At 46.3% G+C, this 21,102-nt stretch overlaps 1 protein-coding gene across 1 annotated transcript in view; it reads left to right on the forward strand.

Annotated features, from left to right (window-relative positions):
* Positions 1 to 21,102, forward strand: part of LOC309550744 (uncharacterized protein) — a gene marked incomplete at both ends in the record, with an annotated part of 156,997 nt that overhangs the window by 126,817 nt on the left and 9,078 nt on the right. Inside the window, 2 exon segments of the mRNA XM_082251084.1 lie at positions 10,861 to 11,609; positions 19,520 to 19,691. Of these exon segments, the coding sequence (XP_082107210.1) occupies positions 10,861 to 11,609; positions 19,520 to 19,691 (921 nt within the window).

Here is a 21,102-nt window from a genome sequence, read left to right on the forward strand (position 1 = left end):
TCCTGGCATCTCCAGCACTGATCAGTGAGGGTGGGGAAGAACCTGCTCAACCTTAACGGCGTGTGGTACCAGCTTGTTAGGAGTTTGAAGTTGGTTTCTTGTATTTACATGCAGATGGATGATGTGAATGGAATGATGTGATTTTGTTGGTCTGGATTAAAGTTACAGACTAAAACTCGTTCCCTCTTAGCGTTAAGAATGGGGGTTGGTAAGTCCCCTGGGGTGTGATCAGTAATGCATAGGTCGTGGATAATACCTGTGTCAGTATTCTGTCTTGAGAGCAATGTTCTTCGAAGGGTGTAAGTTGTGTGTTGCATTCACTGGGAGGTGGCAATGAGTTTAAGAAATTATGGAGTTGCAATGCCCTCCAGAAATCTAGACGGTAGGGTCCCGAGGAGTCCATGAGGTCTTTGAGTGCAGGCCAACTAGATGATGTTGAAAAATGGGAGATTTGGAAAAAGCTTGACTCCATCAAGGTGCTGAATGTTTTATCTTGGTAGCCCGGGGAAAACTGGGGATTCCCAAGTATGGGTGTCAGCGGCGAGTGCGTCGGGGAAAGTGGAAGTTGTGTGAATAATTTAGAGCAGGTTCTTATTGTGTGACCTATGAGGGGATGGCGTCTTATGGAGTCTGGCAGTGAATGGTGGCAAGATGGAGCTCTATGAAGGGGTGTAACATAAATGTAAGAGTAAGGGTAGCTTTGCATTAGCGAGATATGAAGTGATCTGTAGAAATAATATAATATGTAGATGTAGTCAGTGTTGGGGGTAACGAGTTACTTTTTTGGGTAACGTAGTACCGTAACGCGTTACATTCGTAACATCGGTAACTACATTACTTTACAGGGCTTGAGGAACGCACTTTCCTGCGTTACCCAAGCCGTGCTATACAATCAGGCAGCTTTATTTATTCTTCTTGCCTTGCCTTCTTGCAATCTTTATTGTTTCCCTGGGCCCCATCTGCTCAAAACAGGGTCCCAGGAGGCTGTAGCAGAGCAGGAACTTTTTTTCCATTTTCGGGCGTAGGTATATGATTTGCACTGCTGCACATCATAGTTCCGGCCGGCCGCCCACTGCCTATGCTCTGCCCTCCTCGGCGGAGTGATTCTTTGTAACTCCGCTCACTCCCCAGGTGCTGTGGAGTGAGGGAGAAGTTTCTGAGAGGGCGCAGATCAGCAATCCCAGTGGCGGGTGGCAGACGGTGCACAAGCAAGCGGTATAGTGACAGTCTCAGACAACTCAGAGGACTCGAGGAGGAGACGCGGGGGATCGTGTGGCCGAGGAGGAGGCGGGAGGACTGGTAAGTGCACTGGTCTCTCTGGCATGGTCACTCTAGCATTGAAAGGGGGAACGCTGTGGTCACTCTGGGGGCACGCTGTGGTCACTCTGGGGGCACGCTGTGGTCAATCTGGGGGCACGCTGTGGTCACTCTGGGGGCACACTGGTCAATCTGGGGGGCACGCTGTGGTCACTCTGGGGGCACACTGTGGTCAATCTGGGGGGCACGCTGTGGTCACTCTGGGGGCACACTGTGGTCAATCTGGGGGCACGCTGTGGTCACTCTGGGGGCACACTGTGGTCAATCTGGGGGCACACTGTGGTCACTCTGGGGGCACGCTGTGGTTACTCTGGGGGGCACGCTGTGGTCACTCTGGGGGCACGCTGTGGTCACTCTGGGGGCACGCTGTGGTCACTCTGGGGGGCACGCTGTGGTCACTCTGGGGGCACGCTGTGGTCACTCTGGGGGCACGCTGTGGTCACTCTGGGGGCACGCTGTGGTCACTGGGGGGGCACGCTGTGGTCACTCTGGGGGGCACGCTGTGGTCACTCTGGGGGGCACGCTGTGGTCACTCTGGGGGGCACGCTGTGGTCAATCTGGGGGCACTCTGGGGGCACGCTGTGGTCACTCTGGGGGCACGCTGTGGTCACTCTGGGGGCACGCTGTGGTCACTCTGGCATTGAAAGGGGGCACACTGTGGTCACTCTGGCATTGAAAGGGGGCACGCTGTGGTCACTCTGCATTGAAAGGGTGCACACTGTGGTCACTCTGCATTGAAAGGGTGCACGCTGTTGTCACTCTGGCATTGAAAGGGGGCTCGCTGTGGTCACTCTGGCATTGAAAGGGGGCACGCTGTGGTCACTCTGGCATTGAAAGGAGGCACGCTGTGATTATATATATATATATATATATATATATATATATATATATATATATTTTGTATTGTTTTTTTGTGCACTACAAATAAATAATGCGCATTGGAATTTGTTCATATTTTTTTTCAAAAGTAAAGTAAAGTAATAAGTAGTGAAGTTACTTTTCAAATGCAGTAACTAGTAAAGTAATCTCATTACAATTTACAGAAGTAACTAGTAATTAGTTAAATTTTTTGAGTAACTACCCCAACACTGGATGTAGTGTCATTTTGGGCTATTAAGAAATAGTATTTATTATCAGTCATACACATATGTCCTTTTATTAGCATTTGAAAAGACACAGCTGGTCCCTGGGATAAAGTTGACACGTGGGCGCCAATTAAAGTCTCCCATACCAGTAAACAAGAGAATTGTCACCTTCCGGAAGCTTCAAAGAAAACTGCCAGTGCTCTTTGCTGCGGAGATCCGCAGGGGGTGACGATAGGCTCCCAACAGTCTGCAAGCATTTATTGCTATCATCAGATCAAAGGAATGTATTTTATCTCTCATAAAAGTTAAAATATTAGTGGCAGAGAGATGTAAATAATTCATTCTTGTGGCTCACGTGTTGGGCTACAAGTACATGTAAATCTGTAATAGTAGCGGGTGTGGAATCCGAGAGAATTGCACAAAACCGTTATATGGCGCTTGATTGCGGCATGCAAGCGGTGTTTGGTAATGTCGCAATGAGACCGATGCGCTGGTGTCAGAATTCCTATCCCTGATTCAGCGGTCAGCGCCGTTCTGGGCCAATTCAACTCTGGTCAGTTCAGAACAGAAAACCTCCTGTGCGCTGAGACGGAGACAACACCTTGGGGTTGATTGGCCAAGGGCTAAAGTCCAGCCCACATCCATATTCCAATAATTTGGGGAACCTGAGAATAGACATTGTTCTTCCTTGAAGCCAATTCTGAACTCGGGATTCCCCACACGATTTCCGGTATGCTTATGCCAAGGGATAAGCTTCGGTAAAGTTTATTTCTGTTTTATTCCTTTTTATTTTCATAGCAAATTGCCAATTGTGTGTCTTTATCTTTTTTGTATGTTTTGTAACTCCTTTTGCTTTGTATATATTTCTTATGCACTGCCCACTTTCGGGATATTAAATTATAAAATTAATGAGTGACTTCTATGTACTAAGCTAGGACTCATATCTCTGAAGAGATTGTTGCATTTTAGTGCCTAATTGCTTGGGCTACGCTACATGTCAATCTGTATGCAATTGCACTGTGTGTTGGCAGATTGCATGCAGATTGTAAACCAGACGGAGATCTGCGTGTGTGTGGTGTCCCAGCAGACCAGTCTGCGGACAAACTGTTGGGTGGTGGCAGGCTATCGTTTGTGGTTTGTGGTGTGTGGGTGTGGGGACAGTGGGAAGAGTGATTAACACAGGGGTTCTAGCTTGTAGGAGATAGCTGGAGGAATCCTAGTAGTGTGTGATAATTGCTAGACTGCTCCCCAACCCTTACAGTGCACCAGATTGTATGTAATATTTGTATCTGCTTGTGTGTGGTCAGCCAGCTGGATTGGAGTGGAGTCTCCCTCTAGTGGTGACCAAAGGAAGTGCGGGCTGTGAAAGTGTCAAAGCTAGTCTTATTACTCAGTAGGAATTTCCCCTATTCCCTTATACTCCCCAGTCACGAAACTACGTCTCGGTTAGCTAGTCGCCGTGGGCGTGGCAAATCGTGACAAGGGGTATGTCGCATTGGGCCTCTCCTAATCTGGGCCAAAGCTTTGCTTCACCATGACGACACCAATCTATGAGTCTCCCCAATTGTGTAGCCTGACAGTACTTGCATAAGTCCAGCACTGCCAGTCCACCTGGTCATGTAGGAAGCAAGAGTAGTCTCCTACATAGCCTAGGTCGCTTATGTGCCCAGATAAAATCCGCTAGTAGGGTGTCCTCTTGTATAAAGTAATGCGAAGGGATGGATATTGGAAATGCTTGAAAGAGGTATAGGAACTTAGGGAGTATGCAGATTTTAATAATGTTGCATCTCCCAAACCATGAATGGAGATCAGATTTTGATTTATCTTATAGAATGTGGACTTTCTTTAGGAGGGGGAGAAAGTCGAGCGTGAAGATGTGTGAAAATTTGGGTGATATGAGAGTGCCCAGGTATTTCAGTGCTGAGTTCGTCCATTTTAGCTTAAAATTCAATCCCAGTTGGTGGAGGAGGGGGTTTTATAAACCTACTCCCATAGCTTCAGATTTAGTAAAGTAAATTTTTAGATTGGACAGAGTACCATATGCCTCAAACTCGTGAAGAAGATTCGGTAGAGAAATTATGGGATTCATGAGGGAAAAATAACATGTCATCTGGATACGCTGATATTTTCTGCTGGGTCACCCCAACAGTCATGCCTGAGATATCCGGGTGGAGGCATATTCTATATAAAAAGGATTCTAGTGATAATGCGAAGCGTAAGGGTGACAGAGGGCACCCCTGTCTTGTCCCATTCCTAATTGTGAAGAAGTCTGATAAGACACCGTTTGCCTTAACCTGGGCGGCAGGGGCAGAGTAGATCTGTGAGATCCAATTTAGCATGGTGTTGCCGATGCCAACATGTCGAAGTACTGCAAACATAAAATGCCGATTTACTCAATCAAAGGCCTCATCGGTGTCTGTGCTTAGGAGGACACAGGGTGTGGGTCTTGGTGGTTACATGTAGGAGGTTGAGTACCATGGTTGTGTTATCCCTTGCCTCACGTGTAGGCACAAATCCAACTTGATCTAAATGGATCAGTTGCGTCAGATGTTGTTGGATCCTAGTTGCTAGGATTATGGTGAACAGTTTAAAATCGACATTTAGCAAGGAAATGGGTCGGTAGCTACTACAGGAGGTGAGATCTTTTCCCTCTTTAGGGATGACTGAAATGTGAGCTTGTAAAGTCTCCTTGGGGATATATGTCCCAGAGCCCCATGTATTAAACAGATCCTGGACCTCTCTGTGCAGCCAAAGCACCCCCCGCCTCCACTGGTCTCGGCATTCAGCAGACTCTGGCAGCTGACTCCAGCCTTCCCCCAGACCCTGCAGTTGCTGCTTCCCAGCTTTGCCTCCATGTTCTACCCAGCAGCAGCACATGGTAAAGGTAGTGCACTGTGATGTAAGGGAGGGTGGAGGGCTCTTGACTTCTGATAGTGGTGGGCTACAGATAGAACCGGACCTCTGAGGGCGACCATAATGGTGATGCGGCCCGCAATGAAATTAAGTTCGACACCCCTGCTCTAAGTATTTACTGTCAGTGTTGGAACAACCAGGGCATGCAGAAAGAGAGCAGGTATTCCTCTATATGGGTCTGTTGGGGGTTGGGGTTTGTAAGTTATAGAGCGAGGCATAGAAGGATTTAAATTCTTGTGTGATATGTCTAGGTAACGTGGCTTTTTGATCTGTGCGGGAGATAATAGGTTTCTTCTTGGAGGTATCTAGCCAATAGTCTGCCACACTGATTTCCCGACTCATGACATTTTACGACAAATTTGCATGGCTGCCTTAGCTTTGTAAAGTAAAGGTCATCAATTTGCCTACGTAGAGTCATAAGTTCTACCTCTGAGGAGAGAAGAGTGACAGAGCGTGTTTGTGATGGGACTCCAACGCATGCAAAGCTTGGAGTAAGGAGTCTAGTTGTGCTGTACGCTGTTTTTTGATCCAGGAGCCATGCTTTATGAGCACCCCACGAATCACTGCCTTGTGTGCCTCCCAAATGATTCCAGGGTCAGTATCTGCAATGGTGTTAGTCTGAAAGAAATGGTCTAATTCTCTACATCTGTCAAAACAGTCTCATCTTGGAGTAGGCTTTCATTAGTCTCCACATCCAGGTTCAGGAGCATCGAAAGTCTGTTAGTGTGTAAGAAAGTATAACAGGGGCATGGTCGGACCATGTAATAGAGCCTATTAAAGAGTCACGGATTGCGTGTAATTGACAATGCGGCATCAAGAAATAATCTATATGAGAGTATAGTTGGTGAGGTGAGGAATAGAAAGAATAGTCTCGTTCTCCGGGATGCATCAGGCGCCAAACATCTATCAATTGTGCACTATGGAGGGATTTTGAAATACGTTTGCGGACGCCAGGGGGGGGGACAGAGGAGGATCCCAGAGATGTATCCTCCGAAGGAATCAGAGGGATATTAAAATCTCCCTCAATAATTAGTTGACCCTCAGAGAACTCCAGGAGCTTCTCTATACCTCTAGTAATGAACGCATCCTGCTGGCTGTTGGGAGCATAATAGGTGGTCAGACGTCACCAACATTGCCCTTCAGAAACAGAAATCGGCCATTGGGGTCTTTTAGAATATGTGCGCAGTGTCCAACTGGAAAGGGGAAAAACCGGTTATTAAATAGTGGAAGCTTGTCATCCCTGAAGTGGGTCTCCTGTACAAAGGTGATATCAATTTTAGATCGTTTAAATCGTTCAACAAAATTTGCCTCTTTTCCGGGACGTTAAGTCCCTTAGCATTGATCCAGAGGATCCTGATGTTATCCATGTGTTAAGAAGGGCGAGGGGAAGGTTGGGAAGTGAGGTTAGGAAGAGGTAGGGGAGGGTAAGAGGGGGCCAGGGGGGGGGCGGGGTATAAAGAGAATGGAGATAAAAAGAGGGGAGACAAAGATGATATGAGAGAGGAAGAAAGGAAAGTCAGACAAGCAAAGAATATGAGAGAGTGAAAGAGAAGGGGAAAATCCCACAGAGAGAGGCCTCAATTTACTAAAAGATGGCAAAAAAAAATGCTAAGACGCTCACCAGCAAGGACTCGGATGAATGAGCGTGTGCCTATGTGGGGTTGGAAAGAGCCAAGGGAGGCCCCCTGCCCCCCGAGCCTTCTTGAATAAATGAAAGGTATATAATGTGTAGCACTGCCCCCTAGAGGACTGCTGAATTTTCACACTTGAAGGATTCCCTTGGGTTACCTGTAGCAACTGCTTGCAGAAATCTTAACACTTTATGTTCTTGGCTCAGTCAATGATCAGTCTAGGGGGGGTTGTTTTTGTGGTTTTATTTCATATTGGGATAGGAGAAGGGATGAGTGGGATACTCCAACTGTTGAACAATTCAGAGGACTTCTAGCTTGAGAATGCGGCAAGGCTGCTACTTCATCCTGCCACTTGAATAAAGCTGGGGTAAGTGTTCCTATTTGTGTTTCTCCTCAGGGTACTCCCCCCAGTACCCCCTTTCTATGCACTTGCCGACACTCGTCCACTGACTACACACTCCGGAGTGGTCCCCTTCCTTGGCAGAACCCTGGGCAAGATCCTCTGTACTCACCATACTGTTTTTCCAGATTCTCACAGTGCCCCAACTCCTCCAGTCAGCTCTCCTGGACCTCTGGGTTCAGCCTCACACCACTGGCTCACCAGGCCTGTGACCACCACCAACTGCTGCAGAAGAGGAGGCAGCCACCACCCTCCTTCCAGGACTTTTCTTCCCGCCAAAAGACCTCTACCTCATGTGCCAGTGGCTTTTTATACCCTGCCCCACAATGCACCGAGACAACCCATCTGTGCCAATCTCTGGGGCTGTATCAAAAGCCTGTGAGTCATTGGCCAGGTTTCCTCCAGCATCTAATGTGCCTCCCTATTGGATAAGCTGGGGACACTCCCTTAGACCAGATGAATCACACACTGGGCACACTGAGCAGACCTAACTCCCAGATCCTGATCCCTGATAAGCAGAGTGCAATATAGAATTTACCTGCTGCTCCTCCGATAGGCAGACAGAGGCAAAACTACACTCCCTTTCTAGCGCCTGACTAGGAGGGCGCTACATCCTTAAAAGACGTGGATCTCCGGGTAAATTTGAAAAGTTGTGGGACATGTGATTGGATACCCCTGGCCTTGGTCCACAAGAATTAACACTTCAAAGATTAGTCCTAGGACCACATTGAGGGTGTGTTTGACACTGACAGTGTGTTTGCTGGGTTTGCTGGAGGAAATGGAATCTCTTGGAGCACAAAGAATTTTATTGTTGGTTACTCTCAGGGCTTTTTTTCTCAGAGAATAGGTGCAGGAACTCCCCCCTAAGCTGTGAGTCAACCCTTGTCTCCGCCCCCTTCCCACCTCTGAGCACCGGCCCTTGGTTCCACCCCAAACCCACCTCCCAGTACCGCCCCATTTAGAGAATGCAAAACCAAGAATCATTTTGTGGTGCTAAATAATTTGTATGGAATTTTATATTGGTAACAAGAAAAGTAGTAAAATCCCCTGCAGCCAGCAACAATAGACCCCCCCAGCAACAATGGACTCCACCCCAGCAACAACAGATCCCCTGCAGCCAGCAACAATAGATCCCCCAGCAACAATGGACTCCACTCCAGCAACAACAGATCCCCTGCAGCCAGCAACAATAGATCCCCCAGCAACAATGGACTCCACCCCAGCAACAGATCCCCTGCAGCACAATAGATCTCACCCTAGCAACAATAGTTCCCCCACATAACAATAGACCACACCCCAGCAACAACAGATCCCCACACAATAAAAAATTGACCACCCACAACAGAATACCACAACCAGCAACAAAAGATTCACCCTAGCAACATTGGACCTCACCAGCAGCAACAACAGATTTCAAGCAGCCAGTATCATAAGACCCTTCAGCAGCCAGCAACAATAGACCTCTCCCTCAACAATAGATTAGCAACATAAGAACCCCCAGAAAAAATAGATCCCCCTACCAGCAACATTAGACCCTCACACAAAAACAAATCCCCACCAGTGACAATAGATCCCCTAGCAGCCAACATCAATAGACCCTCCAGCACACCCCACACCCCTTGCACATGCACTCAGCGCTGGAGGTGCCGGAACTGCGTTCCCCCGCGTTCCCGCTGAAAAAAAGCCCTGGTTACTCTGTTCTATGCGGGCAAGGCTATTCTTCTACATCGGGGGAAGGGCGAAGCACCATCGGTGGAGTATTGGAAGTCACCAGTGAACGAGATGCTGCCGTTTTACAAAGCCACATACCTGAATAGAGGAGGCGTTATATGGCAGGGTTGGACTGAGAGGCCATCTACTCTTCTCGGAGGTGATTGTGGTCTGCCACCGGTGAAGGTGACGTCACCTTAGAGGGGTGAGTTGAGGTCCCCTGATACTTAGGGAGGTAACAAATGAAGTCTATGCCTATCAGACGACAAGCAGTGGTGAGATCGTGGGGGAGGTTGAGGTATGGACCTGGGTGAGAGTCTGTGTGGGGGAGACTCTGCCGCGTTGAGGTTCTCCTGGGAGGTTCTCCTATAAGTATTGTAGAACATGAGCATTGCACTGAGGTTGGGGGGATGGGGAGTTGTTTTAGTTGCCTTGTTTGTTTCTTGTCTGTTTTTTGGTGTTATTTTCGGTTCACACTGGGGCGGCACGGCTCTGTACTACTTCGGGGGCGACTTGTGTATTCCCATGCACCACGACTTCGGAGCGACTTGCATGGACTTCACATAATGGAAGTCTATGCAATTAGCTCCGAGGTCGCCCCAAAGTAGTACAGGACCCTTTTTCTAAGTCGGAGCGACTTGTGTCACTCCTATTAGAACGGGTCCTGTAGCGGTCAATGGACCGCAAGGGAGCGCGATTGTCAGGCTGACAAGTCGCCTGACAAGTCGCACTAGTGTGGATCGACTCTTACTTCTATGTTTAAAAATCAATAAAAAGAATTTTCAAAAAAAAGAAAGCTGAGTCCTAGGAATGAATAAACAGGAGAGGACGGGATAAGGAGCAGGCCAAGGAGATGTTGGGGGAGTGGGTGGAGTCAGTGAGATGTTGGGGGAGTGGGTGGAGTCAGTGAAATGTTGGGGGAGTGGGTGGAGTCAGTGAAATGTTGGGGGAGTGGGTGGAGTCAGTGAGATGTTGGGGGAGTGGGTGGAGTCAGTGGAGGTGGCGAATGGAAAGATGCAGGAGTGACTATATATGAAGGTTACGATCGATGTGTCTATGACTGTACAAAGCGGGAATATTGTGTACCGAATGGAATGGACTTTTCTTTCTTTATAATAAAACTTTTTCTGATTTAAAAGAAAAAAACACTCAGAAAAGATGAGTAGGGAAAATGTCAGTGGCCTCCACCTGTAAAACCATTCCTGTTTTGGAGGTCGTCTCATTGTTGCCCATCTAGTGCACCTGTTGGTAACAACCCCCTCTGCTACTTCACTGAGCAGATGAATATCCCAGGAGTTTCCCTGACTTGATGCAATACTCTGATTATAAAGTGTTGAGCAGTGTATATGAGTGTGGAAAACTCTTGGTAATTTTTCTTGTCTTCTGACAGACGGACTCTGTGGTGGGAATAGAAGGACATCGGAGGAAGATGTGACTACAGAAGATAATGACATGGCATCTTCTCCAGAAGTAAATCCCGTTCCTCATAATATACATGACAGACCTCACCATTGGAGGAGATCATTGGAATCTCCTGATACTTCACATAGTCCTCTAATATCTGACAGTGCCGACGGGTGCGGGAAACCATCTCATCTCAAGGAAACTTCTTTAGATCATAAAGGGGTTCATACAGGAGAGAATTCATTGTCATGTTCAGAGTGCGGGAAATGTTTTAAAAATAAAAGAAACCTTCTTCGCCATCAGAGAATACACACAGGTGACCTTCCCTATTCATGTGCAGAGTGCGGGAAATGTTTCAATCGTAAAGAAATCTTTCTTAGCCATCAGAGAATACACACAGGTGAACGTCCCTATTCATGTGCAGAGTGCGGGAAATGTTTTAATCATAAAACACACCTTCTTAGCCATCAGAGAATACACACAGGTGAGCGTCCCTATTCATGCTCAGTGTGCGGGAAATGTTTTAATCATAAAACACACCTTCTTAGCCATCAGAGAATACACACAGGTGAACGTCCCTATTCATGTGCAGAGTGCGGGAAATGTTTTAATCATAAAACACACCTTCTTAGCCATCAGAGAATACACACAGGTGAGCGTCCCTATTCATGTTCAGAGTGCGGGAAATGTTTTCATGATAGAAGTAGCCTTCTTAGCCATCAGAGAATACACACAGGTGAGCGTCCCTATTCATGTTCAGAGTGCGGGAAATGTTTTAATCATAGTAGTATCCTTCTTCGCCATCAGAGAATACACACAGGTGAGCGTCCCTATTCATGTTCAGAGTGCGGGAAATGTTTTAATAATAGAAGTAGCCTTCTTAGACATCAGAGAATACACACAGGTGAGCCTCCCTATTCATGTTCAGAGTGCGGGAAATGTTTTAATAAAAGAAGTAGCGTTCTTAGCCATCAGAGAATACACACAGGTGAGCTTCCCTATTCATGTTCAGAGTGCGGGAAATTTTTTAGTCAGAAAACACACCTTCTTAGGCACCAGAGAATACACACAGGGGAACGACCTTTTTCATGTTCAGAGTGCGGGAAATGTTTCAATCAAAAAGGAAACCTTCTTAGACATCAAAGAATACACACAGATGAGCCTCCCTGTTAATGTTCAGAGTGCGGGAATTGTTTTGCGCACAAATGTTTTCTTGTTAGACACCAGAAAGTTCATACAGGCGAGCGTCTCTAATCTTGTGCAGAGTGCGGGAAACGTTTAACTAAGAGCACCTACTTACACACAGGTGAGCGCCCTTTTTAATGTTTCAAGTGCGGGAAATGTTTTCCAAAGAAAAGTTTATTTCTTAGAAACCAGAAAGTTCATACGGGCGAGCGTCCTATTTCATGTTCAGTGTGGGAAATGTTTCACTCCTCATGTACGTTTCAAACAGCAAAGAATTCACACTTATATTAGAGGCTCCATTTTCATGTTCAGAGTGCGGGAAAGTTTACAAATAACGGAAATATAATGAAACATCAGAGTGCGCCCCCCACTGGTACTACGGGAAATGGGCGCTGGATTGTAACGGGTGGAACTGTTCAGTCCATAAACAAATGTGAAACCACCACAGTCCACTCGGGGTTGGTTTACACCCGCATCGCCCTCTGACCCGCTGTGGGGTTGGCAGGAAATCATGACAATACATGAGCTTGATTTATTGAAGTAGCCGGCTTTTTATTGGTCCAACCAATGTATGATTATTAATACATTTGACACATTTGTTAATTCTATTATAAAAGATTTAAGCTTTATTTTATTCATATCATTTACTGTGTGGTAATCGCTTATTCTGATCTTGTCCAATAAAAACTCTTCGTACAATATTCTGTGCCGAGTCTTCTTTTTTACCAATGATTAGATGATCGGTGATTGGAATGTGATCAGTTCATAGAGAGTCATCCATTGGGGTTTTATTAGTGAGATGGAGAGTGGAGAAGGCACCACATTGACAGCCATTGGAGGCCCTTTCTAAAGCCCTAACCTAACCTAACCCTAACCTAACCTTTCGGGTCTGGGGCGTCAACGCATGCTGCTGGCACTCAGCTCCCGCTGGACGCAGCGAGAGCCAATCAGCAGGTCCAGAGGACATGATGTCCACCGGCACCCAGCAATCGTTCCCGAGAGAGGCAGAACACTGGTCTGACAAAGTAAACAAGGCAGATCACCGTTCTGTTAGTAGGGAAGATGGAGATCCTGTGTTTCTGCTAATGGAGGAAGGAGATACTGGCGCACAGAGATTATATATAGTCCAGCCAGTAATAAATATTTAAAAATACCAATGATCAGGGTAGAGGGTATTCCATAAAATGCCACTGGTCTTTGGTTATGGGGGTACAATAAAGGAATGCATGGGACCACCTGCGGCTGCTGTCCTCAGAGTTGTGACTGGTTCTGTATAGACTAAGAGGAAAGGCCTGTAGAAGGAGCAAAATACTCTGCATGCGTAGCCTTGCTTCTCTTCTCATCTGGTACCTCCTATCCTTCCGGTGACGTCACTTCCGCTGTGTCTTCCACACTGGCTCCTCCAGGCTCCCAAGCCAGCCATCTCTCTGCTCAGCAGCTGGAATAGGTGACAGCGGTCCTGCAGGACGGTTCTAGGAGGATCCACATCCACAGACTCTGCCACCAGATAAGCATTTGTATATCTTACCTCTTTGGAGTGTTTTTAATCCTTTGCTACTAAAACCCTTTAACCCCAAAACTACACTAGCTGGCACTTCCTGTAGGGTTGTAACCCATCCGGGATTCACCCAGACAGTTTGGGTTTTGAATCATGTGTTTGGGTTTCAGGCCACCTGAATACCGGACACAATATTCAAAGTGGACTGTGGCTCCCCAAGTAACCAAGTAGCACAACCCCTGAGTGCATAGATGTTCACACCGGCCTCACCCCCATACACAGACAGGAGAGGAGAAAGGGCTTGATCTACTCCTCCTCCTTCCACCCCTTCCTATCTGTCTGCCCACCCACACTCCAATCCCTGGCGTTCTGTGCCTCAGGAAAGGGATGTGTGGGCTGAACGTTTGAAGCTCAGCAACTGGCAGATACACAGTGGATGAAAGGCTTTGATGCCTGAGCCTCCATCCTCGGGTGAATGAGCTCACCATCCAATGTCTATGACTGAAGTCTCCGCCCGCTCTCCCTTCTTTCTCCTGCCTCCAAGTGAGTGAGTACCCTAAGGTAAGATTTAAGGGGTGCCATGAAGACACTGATGTAAGGGGGGCTTTCGGAACCCTAATTAAAGAGGGAACGCTGGGAACTCTGATGTAAGTGGGAGGTTTGGTGAGCAGAAACCCCCTTATATTAGAGTTCCCCTTTACATCAGAGTCTGCAGCGTTCCCCCTTAAAAATAAATGTTGCCGTGCGCGGCTAAAGTGTTCGGGTTTGGCTTAAAGAAAAGGTGGCAACCCGCGCTTCCTGTGTGTTTCTGCTAAGCAGGAACACGGATCTCTGCCTTCCCACAGATAAAGCACCTCCCCCACTGTGAGTAAGCACTCCCTAGGAACACATTTAACCCTCTGATCGCCCCCTGATGTTAACCCCTTCCCTGCCAGTGTCATTAGTACAGTGACAGTGCATATTCCTTTTATATCTTTTTCACTGTATTGGTGTCACTGGTCCCCAAAAAAGTATAAGTTAGCTGTGCGATTTGTCCACCGCAATGTCGCAGTCCCGCTATAAGTCGCTGATCGCCGCCATTACTAGAAAAAATAAAAAAATAACAATTCCATAAAAAATCCCACCGTTTGTAGACGCGATAACTTTTGCGCAAACCAATCAATGTATGCGTATTGGGATTTTTTTTAACAAGAATATGTAGCAGAATACATATTGGCCTAAACTGATGAAGAAATTTGATTTTTTTACATTTTTTTTATTAGATGTTTATAGCAGAAAGTACAAAAAAATGTTTGTTTTTTTTTTCCCAAATCATCCGTCTTTTTTGTTTATAGCACAAAAGATGAAAACCGAAGAGGAGATCAAATACCACCAAAATAATCCTCTATTTGTGGGGAAAAAAAGACATCAATTTTATTTGGGTACAGCGTCGCACGACTGCGCAATTGTCAGTTAATGTAACGCAGTGCCTCATCGTTGGTGCCAATGGGAGGAATTATGCCTCATTGTTGGTGCCAATGGAAGGAATTGTGCCCCATCACTGGTGTCATTGGGAGAAATTCTGCCCCATCATTCATGTCAGTGGGAGAAATCGTGCCTCAAGGGCCAGATAAAAGCACGTGTAGCACCCTCCTAGGTAGGTGCTAGGTAAAACATATATGGCCCTGTCTGCTTATCATGGAGGCCTGAATTCTCTGCTAGTCTGTCACATGTTTCCAGGTGTGTCTGTTGAGTCTGGGGAGTCTCCCCACTGTGTCCAATAAGGGATCTTGTTGGACGGTGGAGGAAACCTTGCTAATAGCACACCAGGGTTTATGACTGTCTCAGTGGTCGGAGTTTGCCGCAGTGCACCCTGGGATTGGAAATAAATCCTGAGGGAGCATGTGACAGAGTGTCTTTTGGTGGGAGCATCAGTCCCAGGAGGAGGTGACGGCTTTCTCTCCTCCTGTCAGAGAGTGAAGGTGGTCCAGGCAGTCAGCCTAGGGGACCGGAGGTTGAGCTGCGCTGCAGAGAGGGATCCAGAGTGTTGCTGACGAGTGGAGCTGCTGGGCAGAGGCCTTCAGGAAAAACAGTTTTGTGAGTACTTAAGATCTGCCAAGGGGTCTGCCGAAGATAGGGGACCACTTCAGAAGGTCAAGGGGATCCAGGAGCCAGCTAACCAATAGTTGTGGGAGTGAAAGGGGGTGCCAAGTGTCCAAACCCTGAAGATAGGGAAGTAAAGGGGGTGCCAGTGTGGGCCCTGAAGCGTTCAGCAGTAAAGCAAAGGTGTACAAATAGCTACCTCAGGCAAGAGTACCTCAGGGAGCTAGAAATGACTTCCTTAGTCAAAGGCAAAGTCACAGAGTCAATCCAGCGTTAACCAGAATTTGGCCAGTGTTAACCAGCGTCATGTCAGCGTTAACAGGCATCCAGCCAGCGTTAACCAGTGTCAAGCAGCATTTTTTCAGAGTCCCCGCCAGATTGTGCATAGTTCAGTTGCAGGAGTATCCCACTCATCCCTTCTCCCGTCCAAGTTCCTAAATAAATCTAAAAACCCAAAGATACTGGACTAGTTCTTGTCTCAGTGCTCACACTTGGAGAAACATGCTTAAATGTGCTGTTGTTGCTACCGGTGACCCAGGGTGACCCATATCCAGCACCGTGGCTGGGAATTGTGCTACACACGCAAAGGGAATCTGGCCTCTTGGCCACAGTTTGGAGATCACTGCTCTACATATCTCCATTTGCCTAGTTCCATCCCAGTCCCCAACAACGTGTCATTGTGGGAAAATTTGGTCCGTTCTGTGGACAGTCCAGGTGACCTGGCACTGAAAACCAGGTTGTCCCTGACCTGTCCCTCTCCACCAATGAAAGAGAACATACCCAACCTTTATTATACATTAGAGTTAGGATTAAAATTAAAATTTGGAATGTGATGCATCCTTCCATTATTTTCAACTCTTTTTCAAAATTCCGGGAGGCATTACGTTGAGCATGAGTATATTTCTCAAACATTAGTTTATCCATTTCCCAGATCCAGTCTCCGAGGGTAGCAGGACTGGGTGAAACCCAATGTGAGGCTTACGGGCTACAGTGAGGGAAAAAAGTATTTGATTCCCTGCTGATTTTATAAGTTTGCACACTGACAAAGAAATGATCAATGATGAATCAATGAATATTTTAACAGTGAGAGACAGCATAACAACAAAAGTATCCAGAAAAAAGCATTTTAAAAAAAGTTATAAATTGATTTGAATTTTAATCAGTGAAATAAGTATTTGATCCCCTATCAATCAGAAAGATTTCTGGCTCCCAGGTGTTTTCTATACAGGTAATGAGCTGAGATTAGGAGCACTCTCTTAAAGGGAGTGCTCCTAATCTCAGCTTGTTACCTGTATAAAAGACAGCTGTCCATAGAAGCAATCAGATTCCAATCTCTCCACCATGGCAAAAACTAAAGAAGTCCAAGGATGTCAGGGACAAGATTGTAGACCTACACAAGGCTGGGATGGACTACAAGACCATCGCCAAGCAGCTTGGTGAGAGGATGACACCAGTTGGTGCGATTATTCACAAATATAAGAAACACAAAATAACTGTCAATCTCCCTCAGTCTAGGGCTCCATGCAAGATCTCACCTTGTGGAGTTTTAATGATCATGAGAACGTGAGCAATCAGCCCAGAACTACACAGGAGAAGCTTGCCAATGATCTCAAGGCAGCTGGGACCATAGTCACCAAGAAAACAATTGGTAACACACTACGCCGTGAAGGACTGAAATCCTGCAGCATCCGCAAGGCCCTCCCTGCTCAAGAAAGCACATGTACAGGTCCCAGTCTCCAGATCCTAATCCCATAGAAAATATATGGAGGGAGCTGAAGGTTCAAGTTACCAAAGGTCAGCCTCGAAACCTTAATGACTTGGATAGAAACTGCAAAGAGGAGTGGGACAAAATCCCTGCTGAGATGTGTGCAAACCTGATGGCCAACAACAAGAAAAGTCTGACCTCTGGGATTACCAACAAGGGTTTTTCCACCAAGTACCAAGTCATGTTTTCACTCGTTAAAATGCAAATCAATTTATAACTATTTTGAAATGTGTTTTTCTGGATATTTTTGTTCTTATTCTGTCTTTCACTGGTAAAATAAATCGACCATTAAAATTTTAGTCTGATCATTTTTTGTCAGTGGGCCAACGTACAAAGTCAGCAGGGAATCAAATACTTTTTTCCCTCACTGTAAAAAAAGTGATCTCGCAATAGCCACTACCTGGTCATGATCCATTGTGGAGAATCTACATAACCCAGAAGAAATTGAACGGGATCCAGAGTCAGCACAATATCATATACAGAATTTTTCTTATCTAACACTTCCTGCCAATACTTATATAATCAATGAGACTTTCTAAATGCTGTGGACATCAAGGATGGATACTTGAACATTCCTGTTTTTCTGGTACACCAGCAATTCTTCCCCTTTGCTGTGGGTCTTCAGCTTCTCTGGTTCATCTTCTCTTTTGCACTTTGAGTGTTCACCAATGGGAGGAATTGTGCCCCATTGTTGGTGTCAGTGGGAGGAATCATGCCCCATCATTGGTGCCATTGGGAGGAATTCTGGCCCATTGTTGGTGCCAATGGGAGAAATATTGCCCCATCGTTGGTCCAATGGGAGGAATTCTGTCCCATCGTTGGTGTCAGTGTGAGGAATTCTGCTCCATCGTTGGAGACATTGGGAGGAATTCTGCCCCATCATTGGTGCCAATGGGAGGAATTGTGCCCCATCATTGGTGTCAGTGGGAGTAATTGTGACCCATTGTTGGTGTCAGTGGGAGGAAATGTGCACCCTTGGTTGGTGACATTAGGATTAATTCTGCCCATCATTGATGTCAGTGGGAGGAATTATGCCCCATTGTTGGTCTCAGTGGATGAAATAGTGCTCCAAGGGCCAGATAAAAACAATCAAAGGGTCGCAGTTTGGAGACTGCTGTCGTAGACAGCTGAATTTGCCCAATTCCACTACAGACCCTAAAAGCACAACATTGTGACATTGTGGGATAATTTAGTCCCTTCTTTGGACAGTCCAGGTCACCTGGCACTGAAAATCAGGTTGTCCCTGAACTGGAGGCTCAGGAATCCTACTCAGAAGTAGGGAGTAGTCACTTTGAGTGTTCACCAGGTGCTGTCCCCAGGGCTAGCCTTGCTGTACTCTTAGAGCATTCCCATTGTGGGAAATCTGGAAGACCTCCATTCGCTCAGGTTCTGGCTGACAGCATAGCTAGAACTGTCCTGACATTGCCAAGGTTCAACTGGGTCCTGAACCTTTAGATCTCAGTACTGGAACTAGGGCTGAACGATAGTCAATGTGATATCGACTATCCTGCTGTGGGCGTGGACGATTGTCACATCGCCGAAGATAACAATGTAAGGCATAGGCATTAGGCAGGGAGAAGTCGGGATGACTCACAGAACGGAGCCAACATCCGTCCCACACGTTCAGTCTGCCTGCCAGCAGCTAGCTTAGTTCTCCATCTGGTGGTAATATGATCCTAGCTCCCTGTAACCAATCAGCGGCTCCTAGCTCACTGACACTGAAGAACTGGATACAAACTTGTAAATTAGTAACAGTTCAGAGTGAAGAGTCAGTTCACTGAGTAGTTCAGTACACCGTGGACGGATGTCATGTCAGGCTTGTGTTCTTCTACCTCCTGCCACCACTGAGCCCCGACTGTGCCTAATCCACACTGACTGTCAATCCCTACAATCACATTAACCCTGGCCTGCCCTGGCTGTATGGTGCAATCTGCAATTATAATCAGAAGAAGGCTGCCCTGCTGCAATACTTCCATGATTTCCTCTCAATATCGCAATATATATAGTTGGAAAAAAAAATAACGCAATGTACTTTTTTTCCAATATCGTGCAGCCCTAACTGGAACCAACTCATGGCTTGGAATATCTGGGTCTCATCCGACACACACCTCAGGCCAGAGTTTTTGTTCCCCAAGAGAAATTTCAAACTCTCTTTTCCCAGGCTCGGACTCTTCAGTCCAAGGGTCACCCAATTTTTTGCTTCTGCATGAGAGTTCTGGAGCTCATAGTAGTGTTCTTCTAGACCAGGGGGGGTCTCCAAACTTTCTAAACGAAAGAGCCAGTTTACTTCAGAATTCATGGGGGGCTGGACTGTGGCAATTGGGAGTAGATAGGGTCCCGTCAGTGGAAAAAAAAACAATGCCCCATCTTTGGTTTCATTGGGAGGAATAGTGCCCCATCATTGGTGTTAGTGGGATTAATTGTGCCCCATCGTTTGTGTCAGTGGACCCCATTGTTGGTGTCCTCATATGTATATGTTGTGGTTTACCAGGGTTATGACTGAAGCTATCATTTTATTGGTTTTTCCAGCTGGCGGCTGGCTTTCTCATGAAACCATTCCGAGCGGATCATGAGCTTTCAGAAGCAGTGGGAAGGGATGTTCCTCCCCCTCCTGCCGCTTGCCGGTGTTTTTTGGGCTTACCGTTTTTGCCTGGAAAACAATCCGATGGTGCTGCTGGCTGCTCTCATAGACGATCAAAAGGTAACCTGTGAAGGCTTTTTAAGCATCGCCTATGGATATTTTTAAGCACCGTACTCTGTCGCAATTCCACGAGCGTGCGCAATTTTAACCACTTCCATACCTGGTCTATTCTTGCACTTCTCTCCTACATGTAAAAATCATAATTTATTGCTAGAAAATTACTTAGAACCTCCAAACATTATATATTTTTTTTTTTGCAACAGAGACCCTAGGGAATAAAATAGTGGTCGTTGCAACTTATTATGTCACACGGTATTTGCGCAGCAATTTTCAAACGCTTTTTTTTTCCAAAAAAACTGTTTCATCAATTAAAAAAAAAAGGAAACAGAAGTTAGCCCAATTTTTTAATACAATGTAAAAGATGATGTTACGCCGAGGAAATAGATACCTAACATGTCACACTTAAAAATTGCGCCAAACTTCGGTACTTAAAAATCTCCATAGGTGACGCTTTAAACATTTTCACTAGTTACAAGTTTAGAGATACAGAGGAGATATTGGGCTAGAATTATTGTTCTATCTCTAACGTTCGCGGCGATACCTCACATGTGTGGTTTGAACGCCGTTTACATATGTGGGCGTGACGTACATATGCGTTCACTGCTGCGTGAAAGGAAGGGGATGCTTTATTTATTTATTTTTTTAATTGTTTATTTTATTACATTTTTTCTATTTATTTCCTTTTTTTACACTTTCCCGTTACATTATTTTTCATCACTTTTATCCCAAATAAAAGGAATGTAAACATCCCTTGTAATAGGAATAGGGCATGACAGGTCCTCTTTATGGGGAGATCGGGGGTCTATTAGAGCTCCAAATCTCTCCTCTGGCCCCCCCTGCAGCCGATCAGACTGAGATTGGTGGCTAGGTAAACAAAGGGGCAGAACCGGAAGTGGGGAATACTCGCCGCTCCTGGTCTCCAGGGTTACAGAGCGAGGGGAATGATGTCAGGTCCTATCTCTGTGTACAGGGCAGCCATCACCGCCGGCCACATCGCTCCCGACCTCCACAATGGGACCGGAGAGCCCGGGAGAGGCGGTGGGAAGGGGGTGGAACCTCCTTCCATCACCCGCAGAAGTGATTGAGTGGCTAATTATCCACTCAGATCACTTCTGCCTTGTACAGAATCGCCGACTGAACAAAATGATACCGGGATGATGCCTGTAGGTGCACCCACCACCCCGCTATTACCACTGAACCCCAAAGACGTATGGGTATGTCCATTTGGGGGGATGGTTAAAGTGTATTTTCCCCCAAAAAATTGTGTTTGCAAAACCGCTGCACAAATACCGTGTGACATAAATTGCAATGACCGCCATTTTTTTCTCTTTGGTCTCTGCTAAAATAAAAAAAATTGTATAATGTTTGGGGGTTCTAAGTAGTTTTCTAGTAAGAAATACTGATACTGTTG

Source organism: Pelophylax lessonae (assembly GCF_965119305.1).
Source record: "Pelophylax lessonae genome assembly, chromosome: 1".
Lineage (NCBI taxonomy): Eukaryota > Metazoa > Chordata > Amphibia > Anura > Ranidae > Pelophylax > Pelophylax lessonae.